The sequence below is a fragment of the Branchiostoma lanceolatum genome, chromosome 1 (genome assembly GCF_035083965.1).
Source record: "Branchiostoma lanceolatum isolate klBraLanc5 chromosome 1, klBraLanc5.hap2, whole genome shotgun sequence".
Lineage (NCBI taxonomy): Eukaryota > Metazoa > Chordata > Leptocardii > Amphioxiformes > Branchiostomatidae > Branchiostoma > Branchiostoma lanceolatum.
In genome coordinates, this window is record NC_089722.1 from 8,061,029 (window position 1) to 8,077,706 (window position 16,678).

Sequence of the window (16,678 nt, forward strand, 5' to 3'; positions counted from 1 at the left end):
GCCAGCTGCGGGTTGGTCTTCAACTTCCACAGACTCAGAGAGATAGCGAACATGTTGAAGAAGCGCACCTCCTTTGAAGGCTCTGTTACCACCTTGAAAAAGTAGGTCTGAAAACAAAGCACAGCGTATGGAGGAACGTTGTTAGGAAATGCTGCCGTATGGACAAATGCGGCTTGATATCAAAAGATGAAGATAAAACAACTAAAGGCAAAAAACGTGCGCCGCCCGGGAATCGAACCCGGGTCGCAAGAATGGGAATCTTGCATGATACCACTACACCAGCGGCGCGGCGACACGTGGGTTGGGCAATCTATTGCATAAGAAAGCATCTACCCATCCATACTAATTATGTAATTTATTATATTTTGAAACTGATCTAATTGTCACCAGATTACAACGAGGAATAATTTATATCATTTAGAAACCAAGGAGGCTATATTAGAAACCGACAGTGCAGCTGCGATACCATTCGGTCACATAGGTATGCGGCGCTACCGATAAGTGTATCTGCAGTTTTTATTTTATTCGCTAGTCGTCGTTGTGACATCCTCGGTCAGGCGCAAGTAGCAGAGATGCCACTGTAGGACTAGGCAGGGCGATTGAGCTGTCTCATTGATTGTATATTACACATATAGCTTCATATTGACCTGCATGTATTCTCAAAGGTATTGAACATGGCCTAGTTGTCGTCCCTCAGCTTGTCCCAGAGGGCTCACTGTATGTATAAGTGCGCCAGTCATTGCCTTCGCCGTAGGCCTGAGAAGGGCACTAGTATGATGGTGTTTGCGATATAACTCTTGATGCCATCGACGGATGTTGGTGGTAAGTTTTTTGTTGGGAAGACAAAGGTCAAGTTCGAAGATGGGTCCTCTGGGAGGTTCCTTTGGTGCTGCAGTGGACCTAGTCGGTTTATTTGTTGGTGGCATAACGTTGTTAACTCAAGAGAAATTAAATCTTAGACCCTATCTACATGTGAAATGGACTGTCCCTCCCCAGACCTTTCATCCCATGTGAAATGGATCGTCCCTCTATTCACAGACTATAGATTATGATAATAAGGACCTCATTTGCAGAATTGTTTATAAATGTTAGAATAACCTTCCTTGTTAAGCTCATACGTTGGACAACTTCTGTTATTTGGGTGAAGATGATCAACTGGTATGATTTATAATTGATGAGAAACACTCCTAATACGTCATGGCCAGTCATAAAGAAGGTTTTTTGGCGAAGGTATGAGGTCGTGGAGTTTTAGCTGCGTTTATTTAATTGATCGCCTGAGGACGCTGCATGACCGTAGAGCTAATTTGTTCATTGCAGTAGCCGTTCACAGGTGGTTGTCTGGCGAACAACTCCAAGATAAATATCCGTTCGGTAAACAGCAGCCTGTCCCAGGCCATTATAAATGTGCAAATGTTGGCGCGGTGTAACTATGGCGCCTGTCACCGGAACCAAACCGATTGCTTGTTAATTGGTCAGCTTCCTTTGAACTGCTGCATTTAACAATGGCCGAATAAAAACTTTTGTTGACAAGACTTTCAGAGCATGTGTTGCCTCTCACATTATCTACCTGTTGTGTCGTTTCCTGTAGAATGAATGCGTGGTGGCTTGTCAATACTGTATCGTTTGGAAAGTCACGGAAAATAGAAAAAGACCCCACCCCGACGGTTTTAAGCCGGCAGGGAGACGACAACTCCACGTCGTCACGTTTTCGCAGACGCCGCCATGACACATAGCTGAAAACCTGTCCCGCGCTTTCACGTTTCTTTCGTCGATAACACTCGTTTGCTTTAACGCGTGTGCAAATACAAAACCACGCTAAAAGACAGCGAGACAACGGGTCGCGTCTCTTCTAAGCGAGCTGTTGTCAGGAAATTGTATCTGGCTTTCATCAGGTAAGAAACTTATATCTATCCACGACTATCTATCCTATCTTTTTTATTCAATATACGTTTATCTACGTTAAACTCGATACTTGGAGACCTTTGATTCAGTTGTTGTTAGAAAGACCCTCATTAGGCCCTCAAATCTGGATAAGGTGCTTAAGCGTAGCGTAGATACCCATCATCTACCACTTTGAGCTCTACTAGCACAAACAACGAATCGTTCTTGTAAAAGGGGGTTTCATAAGATACTTCTTTTCCTGTTTTGTCCACTTTTTGTATGACATTACTCTCCTAGTGGTCAATCAGTGCTGTAAAAGTGTCATCGTGACATAGGGTAACCTTATGACCCTTTAGCCCCGTCCATACTAGTAGGCCAATAGTACGTGTATACCCCGGACAGTATTATCATGATTCAAATGACACAATTCACCAACAGCAGTTACGAGCATTGACCGCAACTGCACTGTATGTTACAATCTATGTGTAACGTTACTTCCTACCGTAGGTTCCAGTTTATGCATGTTTTCTTTAGACATTCTTCCATTTGTGTACACCCTTGGAACATTTGATGACAATTTGGGTAATATTTAGATCGAGGGTGATTCAGAAAATCTAGACCGTGAAAGTGCAAATTTGACGAACCTTGAAATGAACTGTTCCCAAACTGGGACAGTGTACCGTCGTGTCGACTGTCCTGTCGTCGGAGTGCATTTATCCGCCCAAAGATATCACACCGACGCTTACACATGTCGCAAGCTTGGTTTAGTAGCTATTTGAAGAACGTGTGGACGATGTTTGCGGTGGGATATCTGGTGTTAATACAGGCGACATGTCCTTGATTTGATCTTTTAGAAGCACTTCAAAAAGGGCGTGGATGTTGTTGAGAAGCGATTTTACTGAACCTTCGTCAGAGAATTGAATACAAGTAGTAATCTTTTTCTGTACCCCTCATTAAAGCATTCTTATATGTCATTATGTGTTTCGTGCGGTGGGCAAAGCGTAAGCGTTTAGCTGCGTCATTCGAACCCGCAAATAAGCAGAACGCGTTCAGAATTGCTAATCAGGAATATAGCTTCTTAAAACTGTATCACTTGTATCGTCACAAATCCCTTTGATATTGTTGTAGTTGGTTAGGTATTTAGAGACATAATGGTGTTTCGAATAGCCCGATTGTGTGACCCAAATTGTTCTGTAGTTTGACGGCCCAAAGATCCGATCAAACAACAGGAGACCTTCAAACAGCCTTGTTTGAAGGTGGTATAAGTACCGATAAATGGCGCGTGTGACGTATGATGACGAAAGCAGGAGACCATATTGATGACGTTTGTCCTGTATTTAAGTGTACGCGTGGGAGTTTTTTGTGTGTGTGTGACCAATGACGCGGTATGACCTTGGTTGACTTCTAAAGAACTCGTTGACGCCCGAACGAATTACTACGTTGTTAGCTTCATGGTCATTATTTTTGTCGGAAAGTGCCATGGCCATGTGTTGCAATATTTCTTAACACTCAACACATAACTGCAGTCCAACTATAGTCTCTTCCTCGTATTGTAATTTTTTGTTTTCAGTTTCCGACTAGAATGGCACGATGCACGCACGTGCAAAATGCGTGATCTTGTTATCGTCTTGACTTTTGACCCAGTTTGAGGGAAAGGACAAAGTTCAAGTGCATGTACTCTCGTCAATCAATCTTCACATTCCGAAGGAGGAAGTTTTCACCATGGCATCGATCTAAGCTAGGAAACATTGATAGAGGTTAGAGACCGCTGTCTCATAGGTGCTGAAAAGAATGTCAAGTGGCCAGAGCCATCTCGCAGGTGAGAATTATCTCATACTGCATTTCCAATGAAATTTACCAGACTCATGAGGTCATGAAAATCCATTTATGACTTTAAGATTGATAGCCTAGTTAGTCACAAACAAAACAAAACTGCAGTTTGGAAGGAAGCCGTTAGGGGGGGGTGAGAACTAGTTCTTGGGGAAGCCAACTTACAAACAAGTTAGAAAAATCTTTTTCTGGTTAAAAACCTGAGGAAACTGCTATAAGACACTTAAATCAGCATATCAGGAGTATACATACCTTGTTTCTGTTAAAAGTGGTTAACTATCGTAACTTGGATCGTCGGTCCATAGTGTACTGCTTTGTAGCTTGCAATATCATTTGGACCCTTTTAGATTGCAGTCTTTGAAAAGATGTCCAATCGCACGTCACGCATCCTGACTAGATTACGCACTAGATATTTGGCAACATATTGATTGAAGTCCCTTTTTTGGACATTTTCCCCCTGGCTTCTTGGACACTGCTTGGATTCCGTGCCATCCTTAGCTACTAGATAAGGGCGGCACATAAAAAGACCGCCTCCTCTCCAACCGTGTGGTCTGTGCTAGCCATGTCAACAGCTCGCTGACAGAGATCGCCGAGAGGACAGTAAAACATGGCGTTTGGATAACCCGTACAAAGCCCGGTACCGGCAGGGTTAGAAATACAGCTAACATCCCGCCAAACCCTGCACTCCCTCCAGGTCACGTGACGCGCATTCTCGTTCCCTGTTTACGGTGCACACGTGCGTTGCCATATGTAGCAACCACAACGTAGTCGGTGACTTTCAAAGACAATCTTGGTAACCAAAGCTGCAAGTGGTTTATAACATACTTAACAAATGACAAAGCTTATGTTCGCATCTTTTGGCCCCATATGCAGCGCATCTTTTGGTCACAACTTGGTCGCTTTTGTAGTCGGTGACTTTCAAAGGGAGTCTTGGAAATCATAACGTAACCAAAGCTACAAGTGTTTATAACTTGCTTTTAATGACAAAGCTTATATTCGTTCGCATCAGTCTTTTGGTCCCAGCCATGTTGGTTGCTGCTGTTGGTCCTTTTATGCAAAGGCTATACCAACTAACTGGCAAGCCACAGATAACCTTGGATCTGAAAAAAAAAAGTTACGATTTCTAATGACACCTGACGTTTCGTGAGCATCTTCTACAGGTATTGGGATTAAAGAACTTATCAAGAAGAGTAGGGGTTACGCGATGTGTTTTGCAGAACTCTCGGGGACATTTTGATACAGCCCTATGCCCTCTAGGTCCTCTAGCTCTCCCGTCGCTCAATAACTTCCAAAATGCTTTTAGTTAAAAGAAAGGACTTTACTCAGAGGGCGCAAGGTCAAGTCACGATATTCCATCCCATGATAGCCAGCGAGCCAACGAGTGCTATCTTCAGCGCTCTAGTCCAACCCTTTGGTACAGTTAAGCCCTCTTTATTTTTCTTGGACCGAAAAATGAGAGGTAGAAAAAACTTTCTTAATCCCATGATCCCTGGAACATGTGTTACCATCCGCACCGATCCACTGAAAATCTCTTTTATCCCTTTCGCTTCCCTTTCTAGCTTCTTCAAATCCCCACCTAAATACTTTGAACCCCGAAAAATCAAACGGTGATGCCACCTTGTCCAATGAGAGAGTCTCAGAGCTTCGGAATGTTCCAATCAGAGAAACCTGAGGGGGAAACTTGCGCACATTCCTCGAGTCATCACCTCCGACAGTCGGTTTGATCAATCTGTATGTTTCACTTTCTCAGGACTGGAGACTCAAGATTCCGCCAAGAAAATTCCAGGGACTACACCGTCTTAGGATTGACCCAAAACCGAAGGAATCTTCCGAGCTTTCCTTTCATCAGCGACGGCGATTGTGTTTCTGTCTTCAGGTGTTTGGATACGGAAGCTGAGAAGATGGTGGGTATTTTATTACATTATTCCCGATTTAATCTGGACTAGCGCTAAGAGGGGAAATTTGGACAGCATACAAATGACACAGGGGCTGTGGAATCCCGTGCAACATGTGTAAGGCCGTCCCCTCTTCTGTCCGCTTACATGTGGTCAGGATCAGACGGTCCGGCCGGCGTGCCGCAGGGTTCTCTGGGAGGTGCGAGATTCCGCGCCCGGACAGAAGTACACAACCCCAGCAATTTGTAGGGTTTCAGGTAAAACAGAAACAAACAAAGAGCTGCCACAGCGACAATACTTAGTATGGAATAATACAAGAGTCTGGAGCTAGTTCATCTACCAAAACGAAACTGTTAGACAAGAAATCGCGATACAGACCACGCATCAATGTGCGTGGCCGGGACCTGGAGTTCTTTGCAACTAGCGACGGTGACTTATCAAAAGAGGTGAGGTTGTGTAATCGTTTTCATACATGCCGGACACGGTCTATGGTAGGTAGGATCTCGTCCAATTTGCGTGTGCAATAACAGAATCGGTAAATATTACGGTTATAGACTAGAGGTCAATGATAACGCACCACATATTGTGATATTGCTCTGCAGATGTGTTATTGTAAATGCCTCCACGCTTTTTGCCGCTGTCGTGTTTATAGTTCAGCTACCTCCCAATAGTTCTATATATAGATTGTCGTTGACATTGTGCAAAATCTTAAAGGGGAGGGACGCATGAAAATGTTGACCCGGAGAGAACCCGCAGAACTAGCTAAAGACAACTATCCGTGCGCTCAGACACTGAGTCTGCTAACGCTAGACTTAGAGACTTGTCATCACAGTGACTTCGGCTCATATATAGAACTGTGTATAAAGTGCATAACCGTTCACCGTTACGTTCCAACATGATAGTTATCATATCTGTGTGCAATTCTAAAGTCTCTTTCTGTACAAACCATCAACCAACCTTTTCGATCCACGGCGAAGCATTTTGTAACTGTTTGTAACTGATGGAACTAGCAAACGGAGGAGCAAACAAACAAACAAACAAACAAAAATAGTGCTCGGTAGACTCACTGTGAGAAATAGGAAAATAATATGTAATCATCAATGGGCGTATATTTCTTAGCTGATCATTGGTTTGACGTGTTCTATATAGCTACCGTGACATTCAAATCAACACTCTCAAACTAAAAATGAAATAGTGAAAGTTGTACTAGACTCTATTCATATTTTTGTTTATCGAGTGCAGTGCTGTTTTTTTTACCCAGGCCCATGCATGTTTTGAAAGGTTTTCACCAACGATGGCGCGGCTTCAACATCCTCTGCAACTACAGTATATACAACACGGGCCAAGTAATGTTTCAATCATGCGTATGCGAAACCACATGGAAAGGAACAGTGAAAATGCGAACCGTTAGAAGAATACAATACTTCAACGGGTAACGTTAGTACCGAGTCTTATAGATCTGCTTAGCGATTTTTAGTTTTACAATGCAACTATGATTTATGATTTGACATGAAACACAAGTAGAAGATGGTATCTAAAATAGTTCTAGGGATTAGCCTGGCTGATCTAAGCATTTAGCATCCCTTCCACTTGTCAGGCCCATAGGATACCCAATCAGCCCCGACACTGGCGACAGCGAGAGGCTGTGTAACACAGCCTATGCTAGTGATATCCTCAATATCTCTCCATAACGTTGAACAATCTGATATCGATGAACAAAACGACCATACATGATAAGTGCATGTCGCATAAATGTTGTCGCAACAGAACTAAATACGTACTAAATGATGTTTGAAGGCGTTACTCGTTAGTCGAAAGCAGCCTTAAGTAATTGCAGCGTACATATGCCGCCCGTGTTTACATAGCAATGGTCCTCGAAAAGTTTTGTTGTCATCTAACGTTAGGGAAGGCCTTGGATTATTTATCTGTTTGTTTCTTTTATCTCGGAGCGCATATAGCTCAAAACCTTTTTCGAAATTTGAATATAGATCTATATCATCCACTGAGAACATAAAATGTTGGAAGTGGAAAAAGAATTCGATGAATAGACTACCAATTACGTTAGGTAGCCGACTTTCACTCCACCTTTTCTTGGTTTCTTTTCCTCCTCCTTTCTGTCTTTTCATTTTGTCTTTTAGTTGACCAGTCGTCTCGGGCACGTTACTAGGAAGCTATTCTGCATTGCCCCAACGCCCCAGTATATCAAAAGCGATCGTTTGGTTGGAAACTAGAAGTCGTGGGGCTGGCATTCCGTCCGGGACGCTAGGAGGCGCTTATTAAACACGCTGTACAGGTGAATGGAACAGAGAGCGACGGGCCGTGATCTCTCTCTCGCTCAGGCCCTCTCTCTCTCTCTGTATGTATCTATTTCTTTCAGTTTGTCAACCATCCTTCACCATACACACACACCATCTCTCCTCCTCGAGATCTTCCATATCCCTCGCTCTGTCTCATTGATGCTCTACCTACCTTCCTCACCCCCCTCTCTCTCTCCCTCTCTCCATCTTGCCTGTCGTGCAGCATACTATTTCCCATGACAAGTGAAACTTTCAATAACACTTATGCCGCTTTACAACGTTTCCTGTTGTTTTTTGCAAGAGAGTCCGACCTACATCGTTACTTCCGCGACTTACCAATCAACGATCTCCCGATCAATGCATGAATTGATTAATTCGAAAGTTAACAGCAAACCTCCTCTTCCTCCTTCCAAAACCCTTTTTACAACAAAAAAGCAGCCTCAGCTCTAGCTCTAACATTACAAACATCCGCCGCGACTATTGTACGTTTTCTGAGCTAGGGACTTCCGAGAAACAAGACATCGCCAAACATCGATTTTCCCATGGTGTGTACCGACGGTGTGGCGTGGTAGTTTCCGCCGGACGATACTTTTTGGTGGACGTTGGTTTTCATCGAAAATGGGAAAGCCGAACACGTTTTTTTGGTACTTCCTGGGTGTTGAAAACAAACTTTTGAACTTTCCGAAATCTTATGTGTACACTTGCCTCGACTTTAGTGGCCATCACTGTGTGGTGAAGGGCTAGAGGGTCTCCCGTATCTAGAGCTAGATCTAAATCACGTCACGTAGACGTAGATTTACCTGTCATCATATCAATAGAAACGGGAGTACAATGTACATACATGTAACTTGCAAACACGTGTACATTTTGTTCTTCACTTCCTCGGACTTTGAAACGGTGGAATCCCCGCCCTTACCGCACCCTAATACAACACAACTGTATAGGAGAGCCAAGGACCCATTCAACATCATTCAATACACCAGCTTCCGGCGGATCAAGAACCACATTTAAACAGAGTGAGTCATCATACCGCACCCTCGTGCACCTCGGATCAGCGATCAGGCCCTTTAATTCCACCTGAACCCAGGTGAACCCTATTATCAAACATCACTTCCCAATAAATCAAAAGGTGTAGGGAGGGTGACGCAACTTTCTTTCTCCAGCGCTTGGCTGTTTGAGTATGCTTTTGCGAAATCATACTTCTTTCTTTTATTTCTTATCAAATCGAATAGGTTTTTCATCTTATTCACACAGATGCCTTCGTTTTCTTTGAAATCATTTATTCCTTGTTGAAGGTGCGAAATTGACCTCTGTTACTCTAACGTTAGATCTCAACCAACCTTATACCTGACTGAACTTTCCCTTTCGAACGTTTCTCGGCTCCTCAACTTCAACGGTTCCAAGGCGTCTTGATGCTGGGCTCCTGCTGGGGCTCTTTGAGAACTATATAAACTATTCCGTGGTCTTATTACTGCACTTACTTACGTACAAAACAAAATCTCCCCGTACGAAAACTAGCTCTGTGAATAATGTTCCCATGCTTGTGTCCCAATCTTTAAAATCTATAGTACCTTTGGTGGTATTTCGCGCCCAGCAATTTGAACGACACCCGCGGTACTTTCCCTCAATCCATCACTGTTCAGAACACGTGACACTGTCCAGTATCGACTGAAGGAGACTGAAGGCCACACACCTTTAGGATCCTTTAGCCAGGGTACCATTCTCCGTAGCAACCGCTGGCTCAATCTTTTCGCTTGCTAACCACTGAAAGATTGAGCCAGCCCGGCTGCTACGGAGGATGGTACCCAGGCTAACACACTTTAGCACTGTTTTGGTCTCATTTGTGAAAACTCGCCTCGGTATTGGAGATCGCGTACATTTTCTTTCTATTCTTGGAAACAATTCGCCTATCCCAACAACATCGAATATTTGGCGGAACTCCTTTGTATGAAATTCCGATTTCTCCAGCGAAACAGAAGTATGCAACAACTGTGGCCAACTGTTGGTCCCTCATCACCTCTGTGCTGACGTGAAAATGTTCTCTTTAATTAACACCGCGGCGTAACTTGTGCCTACACGGTGGTCCATGACCTACACGTACCGCCTAACCCCAGCTGGCCGCACCTGTCTGGGTTGTTAACTCTGTGAAAACTGTATATATGTGACTAGAAATATCTAACGTTGGGGATAGACCAGTCAAGTTCTAGTTGCAAAGTGGATAGTGCTTAGAATAAATCTGTGTCTTCCTCGTTGTTAAACAGAAAAACTGATAAATTTCATTGTTTAATACCAAACAATTTTTGAGGTATTGAACTAGGAATATTTTTTTTTGAATTTCCCGAAAGTGTAAATGGACTGTCCCGTAAGATTCCGTCCGGGGGGTCGAACCCAGACGTAACTCTGACGTCAATTTGACCAACAACCAATAATAATCAGTTTTGCAAGTCATACGAATCAAACAAGGTAACACAGCCATATACACCATCTAAGTCTGAAAGACTGTTTTATAAACTGTACAGCACTGTATTTTCCATTGTCCCATTCTTAAATTTCTTTGCTACAGATTATGCGACTTACTTAGTCCTAGGAGTCGACAGACTGCAGAATCGTCAAGACCAACGCGTCAGGTACATTGCCGTTCGGATGATAAATGATCACCTTCGCGTGACAGAAGTGGGGACACGCCCACGTCTTATCGTTCGTCACTCACCTAAAAGTCCGAAGTGTACATTGGCGGCGCAGACATTGGTGGTGATGTTAGCAAATACACCGTCTACGCCTGCTTTTCTTTGTTTCCAGTTACTGGCGAATGCCAACAGTTCCGAGTTTGCACATGGTTTGCTTTCGTGGAGGGCTCGGCAGACCGGGCTGCGCTTTAGCTGACCAAGACTTTGACCTGCACTTGAACCCGAAGTCCCATAAATCTCGAACCCGTGACGCCGGGTCCTTGAACGTGTCGTAAGTTACGCGGAAAGCGGCTGTTCAATATCCTGTGTAAGCAGCCGACACCTCTAGAGAGGACATTCTTCACTTTGCCCTCCATTCTGTGTACTTGGCCGAGCAGAAATGGAGAGACCGTGAGAAAATGGAAGTCACGCTTATTTCCGAAGGATGTTGACTAACTGTCCGAAGACGCAGTTAATCACGTCCAAGTGGCGGAAAGATTCGCAAGAGTGGTAACCTTGACTTTGTAAGGGTTCGAGTCCAAGTACACCTAAAGACAAGCATCTGTTGGTACTTGGTATATGCAAGGAGGTTATAACCTCCTTGGTATATGCAAGGACATACGTAATGTCCTTGGTATATGTGGTCTCTGCCAGAATTTCTCATAGTGGGAGCGAATACAGAAAAATGCACACCACGATAGACATACAAAATGTTGTAAAATCAACGAGTAGAATACAGAAACACACGTAAAACAAGTCGGACACTACATCTGCTCGGAAATAGCACCCACGTATGGGAAGAATCAATCTTCAGCACAGGTGAGTGTACTGTAAAAGTGATGCGTATGCGAGACACATCAAGGCGCTATAAAGCAAATGCAAACCCGATAGGTCATAAAACTGCGCTCCGTACCTGATGTGCAAAGACTTCGAGGCTCGTCAGATTCCATGTTATTGGCCACTTACGGCGCCAGTTCAGTTTTGAAGAAGAATACCCCATTCTCTTTGCAAGTGGTATAACTTGACGTTCGCTTTTAATCTAGTCCGTCTGGCGCCTGTCCAGACAGAGGGGAGGAACATATTCTTTTTTCATTGTAACAAGATTACCGATTAATTGGCCAATTTGTTGTCACCTAGTCGAGATTATCCTCCTAAGGTTTTCGCACCTATTGTGGAAACGACGCCTCATGCTGATCGGGTAACGTCGCGACATACCCATTTCAAATTATACGACATCCCGTAATATAAAAGGAGTTTATATGAAAAAAGAAACAAATAGCTAGATGTTTAGAAGTGCGAATCCCGCCAAACTGAAATCCCACGGACACGCTTAGTACATCTCCAAGCAGATGTAAAAAGCCAAAGTCGTAACGTTTCTCAAGCTCCCGGTTCCATGGCTACTGTCTTGGCCCTCCACTCTTAGCTCATGGCTTCAGTCTTGGACGACATTAAGATTTTCCCACCGGAAGATCTGCTTGGAGACGACGAAGATTCTACTCCTATAAAGTTTGCAAGTAACTGTTCAAAAACGAGGTCTTCATCAGACAGGGGGCGTAGTTTAGAACAACTACTGACCAATCAGTGCTTGTTTAGCCCGTCACGTGACCGGAGTTGTGCGATCGTACAAAGGCCCAGTGTGGCAGGCAGTACTACGTTACGGGACGATTTACAGTCCGACTTATCGCTCTGAAAATCGCAGCAAACTCCGGATTTGGGAATGTTACAGACGAACTGAATAACTGGAGCGTGGCGTGTGCGTGTTCCCGTTAGGTTTCCGACGGAATCTTGGAGATTTCTGTTCGATTTTTCAGGGTGATCGCGGGAAGGACGCCGGCGGCCTGCCATCCTCATCATGTCGGCTGCTAAGGTTCAACGCCGCCGTAGCGGGAGAAACGTCTCTTCGGTGAAGAGGAAGCTTTTTGTCCGATCCAAATCTCTGACAGACTCGCTTATGACCGGTATCCTGACGGCTATGGCCCAACAGAAACTACAGGAAGAAGGGAAGGAGGAGGAAGAGAAGTGTTCGTTCCAAGTTCAAGCGACTCTGCCCGACGGGCTGATACGTGTGGTGAGTGCCCTTTATTTTGTCAGTGTCCATGTGTCATAATTTCTCTTGTTTGACTGAGCTTGTTTACAGACGTGACTAAACCTGACTTCCGTGGTTATCCGGACCAGGACAGTCTTCAAATATTTTCCAGTACTAAGAAGTGTGAATGTCACTAACTTTAAAGTGTAGGAATTTTTTTTATCGAATCAACGTTACTGTCTGCATGATCGAGTCATAATTCAAAAATATTCTGTACGTTGCAAATTCTACTGTATTCTAAAAAAACATGGCCGCTGTTTGTTGTCATTTCTCTTCATGGGAATTTCACACCCTTGTCCTGAAATTGCCGTAGATACAGTACACATCGGGTTTGCTCAGGGTCTGGGTAGGATTTATTTGCACGGTGGGGTTTTGTAATCCCGTTTCTGTGTAAACCTTATCTGCAACTGCACTTGAGTTTGCTCAAGCGAGAAAAACTTTACTTTCAAATGCTTTGGTTCGCACACAGCGTATCTGTTTTGAAATTGATTAATTTTCCTATCAGTAATGTGAGTCCTGCGAACTTTGTACCATCAGATAACGGTACCCAAATGTGTTTGCTAGCCATTCACGTCCACTAGATTTCTCTAATCGGATTTCATGCTTGAATGGTTTATATGAAAAAAATCACGCAAGACTGCAATTTGAATTTTGATTTTTTGATGTTGCAAATGTTTTGTCAGATTTCATTAGGATTGTTCTGATTTGAGGGCTTGCAAAAATCTGGATTCCATTTCATTGCCTGAGGGTATAGAATAGTAACTGGGCATTTCCACTCTAATTAGGGCAATCTCTAATTGGTTTTGCTATGGTACCAGCTGAGAAAGCTCAAAACATCATCTCACTTTGTTTTACAAATTTGATACTGTTTAAAAATTTGATGCTGTTTATTTATTTCAAACAGAGTCTTCCAAACATGCCAGAATGTAAAAGTTGTTATTATACCTGAACTTGATCTGACACAAAATTGCAAAAGTCTTGATATTTTCTTTGGTCTCGAACTGGGCACCATGAAAATCATGACTATATGTGATACACATGTTAGCCATGGGTGGTGCGGCCTCCCACTGGACCATCCCAATTGCACAAAAATGTAGACCACACAAATCTCTGTACTTTTGCTACTCTCCAAGCAGAGGTTGGTGGAGAAGATTGTAACCTTTTTATCATATGCCCCATTTTCTGTCGGCAGTCTCCACCAACAGAGAGCTAGTGCTGACAGAAAACATGAAACAAAAAGGTCACAATCTTCTCCACCAACCTCTGCTTGGAGTTGGAGAGTAAACATTTTAGGCATCACAGAAGTTTATAAACTTGTAGGTAAATGGACAGATGTATTCATTGATTTGTATTGATATGAATATTTAGGAGAACTACAAAAATCAGTTTTCTAAGGTACTGTACATGTTTCTGTATCAACAGGAATAACGATTTTGACAGCTTTAAAAAAATCAATAAAATCACCTGATGTTGCGTGCCATACCTACATTACATGTGTGACATATTACAAAGTAAATATATACTGTTTGGACTATGGTACATTAGACAATAGGGAGAGGGCAAGGTCTCACCTTTAACAGGGAAGGCTGGTCTGGGGACACATGTCTCCGTAGTGAGCCTACTCTTACTACCGTGTCTTAGGAAGGATATCACGAAGTTTTCTCTTTGTCCACTTTGTAAAACACATTGGTAGAAACTAGTTGTGTGATATGCTTTCGCAATTTGTGTAACGTCAGATCCATGTTGGTTTGGCATCAGTCATGATATGCGTTTTTTTACTGTGGCTAGGGATTAGTAATTCAAATGATTGGCTACCAATTCACCCAACATAGGTTTTTAGTTTGTCTCTAGATCAAGCTTAAATGGGCCAAAATGATTGAATATATAGAACTATTTTTCTGCATATCTACCGAATAAAGTTCACTGAAAAATTGAAATTATGAAAGGAAAGAAAAATTGCTGACTGACTCCACCTCCCTCTTGGTTTGTATACCTAATATTCAAAGAGAAAATGGGCTTATTGGCCTATGAATAATGAAAGATTAATTTTGATGGATTAGTCTGAGCAGGGAGTATTCTTGTGTAATCAAATGTTAAATTGGCTTTATAGCATAGTAATTGTTAAATCACAAGTGCTAGCCACATAATTCCGTTGTTTGTTGTGTCTGAGAGCTTTTCTTGTGATAGTACTGCTAGTACTAGTCCTGATACTAAATTTGACACCCAAAACATTAAAAGTAGCTTCAAAATAACCAACATTCATTCCTGCAGTCTAAAGTCTGACAAACTAATAACTTAGGTGATGACAACCTGCTTTCATGTACAGACAACTTTGGCAACAGATGGAAACACATTTGGTACTCTCCTTCTTCCATGGTTAGCTCAATAAGCCAACCATATCTAAGCAGTTTCTCTACTTTAGCACAGCAACAACAGAGGCTGTCCAAGTGTTCCTTTCCCTTTGTTTTTTACAGAAGCACAGCTAGCAAATTTACCGAAGCATCAAGTCACCCCTGGCCAGGTCTTTGGTATCAAAGCAAATCATGTTAGCCATGAAAAGAAAGCAAAGGAAACCTGAGCCAAGGTTGACTTTGTCTACAGGCTTGTATAGTCGCTTAGTGGCACAATACAGACTTTGTAGTCAGTCTAATATGTCAATAACAAGCTACGTGTGCTACAACTCCAGCCCTGTATTGGTCCTGTTGGAGGAGGGGTTCCTCTTGAAATGCCGGTGTTCTTTGTACGTCTATTGTTGGAACGAAGGTGCTTGAGAGTGGCAGAGCACAGTTCAGCATTAATTTTAGGATTTAAAAGAGGCTAGCCTCCATTGAGAATTGAAAGGAATGATCTAAATAAAGTGACAAGTTTTTTTTTCTCACTTCTACTCGGTTTTAGATATCCTTTTGAAAAGAAAATTGCTGACGTCTTACCTGTAATCTTATTGTAGAGTGCAAAGACTTTATTTCTGACTCATGCGAAATTGCCATTTTTGGGGGATAAGAACTTTTGTTCAATCTGAAAATTTCCCCATTACTTTAGTTTGATGGTTGTGTATGGTAAACTGTTCAGTGGCAGTGTGAGAAATAGTGGCCATGACTTAGGGATTTTTCCTGTTTTATTCACTTAAATGTTTTTATTGCATCGCCTTACAAACAAAAGACCTGACCTTGCCGTCTACTTGAGTCTGCTTGAAGAGCGAAAACACTTTTAAATGCTTCTGTCAAGCCCTGGTAAACTTGGGAAACAGCCTTCTTAGCCTTTGATGTAAATGGACAATACAGTTGTGCTGTGTCATGATACTCTCGTTGAATCTGCCTGAAACAAATGCAATAGAAGTATGATTTTGTGGAACTAAAAGGATCAAAAGGCCCAAATCAAAAGACAACAAATTTAATCTATGTTACAAGTTTCTACAGAATAATTATCACTTCATGATTCTAGAAAATTTAGGATCCAAGTTATGTTCAGACAGTTATTTTTTCAGCCAAGACACATGTAGGTTAGATCAAAGATAACTTTGAACTGAGGCCTAATTTGTAGGCTGTGACCTGGCTGCCCTTGCAGACAACAGGGAAGCTCTGGTGCTCTGCTCTGATGGTTTTGTGTAGCCTCAGACATTTCTCAGCTACACAGAGGGCATCAGGGTCAAGTAGCTTCCCATCAAAGTCAACATAAGTGCGGTTTTGACTATATGTGCAAACTATGACAACAACAGAATTATGATGGCCTTCAAAAAAATGTGAAAAAGAATTTTGCTACATGAAGTAAGATTCGATGGAAGTCTTTTTCATCTTTCATTTACTAGTCGTCACCATGTATAACAATGGTCAAAGGCGAAGAATGTATCCCGGATCTAGTAAGAATTTGTCTATTCTTCTGTGACGGTTGCTCTATTTTTGGCCTGGATTAGGTCCAACCGGCACATGTACAAAGCTTGCGGCTGTCTCTTTGAACCTTCCTGTACGTGCATTGTAATTACCCCTGTAAAGATCTGACGTCTCTGTTTGAAAATAAAGTAGAACA

The 16,678-nt window shown here is 42.7% G+C and overlaps 1 protein-coding gene and 1 non-coding gene across 2 annotated transcripts in view; one reads left to right on the forward strand and one right to left on the reverse strand.

Annotated features, from left to right (window-relative positions):
• Nucleotides 1-217: 217 nt before the first annotated feature.
• Trnag-ccc (transfer RNA glycine (anticodon CCC)) lies at nucleotides 218-288 on the reverse strand. The gene has a single exon. It is a non-coding gene; the product is annotated as a tRNA-Gly (tRNA).
• A 1,399-nt stretch (nucleotides 289-1,687) lies between these two features.
• Nucleotides 1,688-16,678, forward strand: part of LOC136431977 (uncharacterized) — a 116,981-nt gene continuing 101,990 nt past the window's right edge. The window contains exons 1-3 of the mRNA XM_066422997.1: nucleotides 1,688-1,892; nucleotides 5,462-5,615; nucleotides 12,381-12,637. Of these exons, the coding sequence (XP_066279094.1) occupies nucleotides 12,422-12,637 (216 nt within the window). The 5' untranslated portion in view covers nucleotides 1,688-1,892; nucleotides 5,462-5,615; nucleotides 12,381-12,421. The remainder of the gene's footprint in view (nucleotides 1,893-5,461; nucleotides 5,616-12,380; nucleotides 12,638-16,678) is intronic.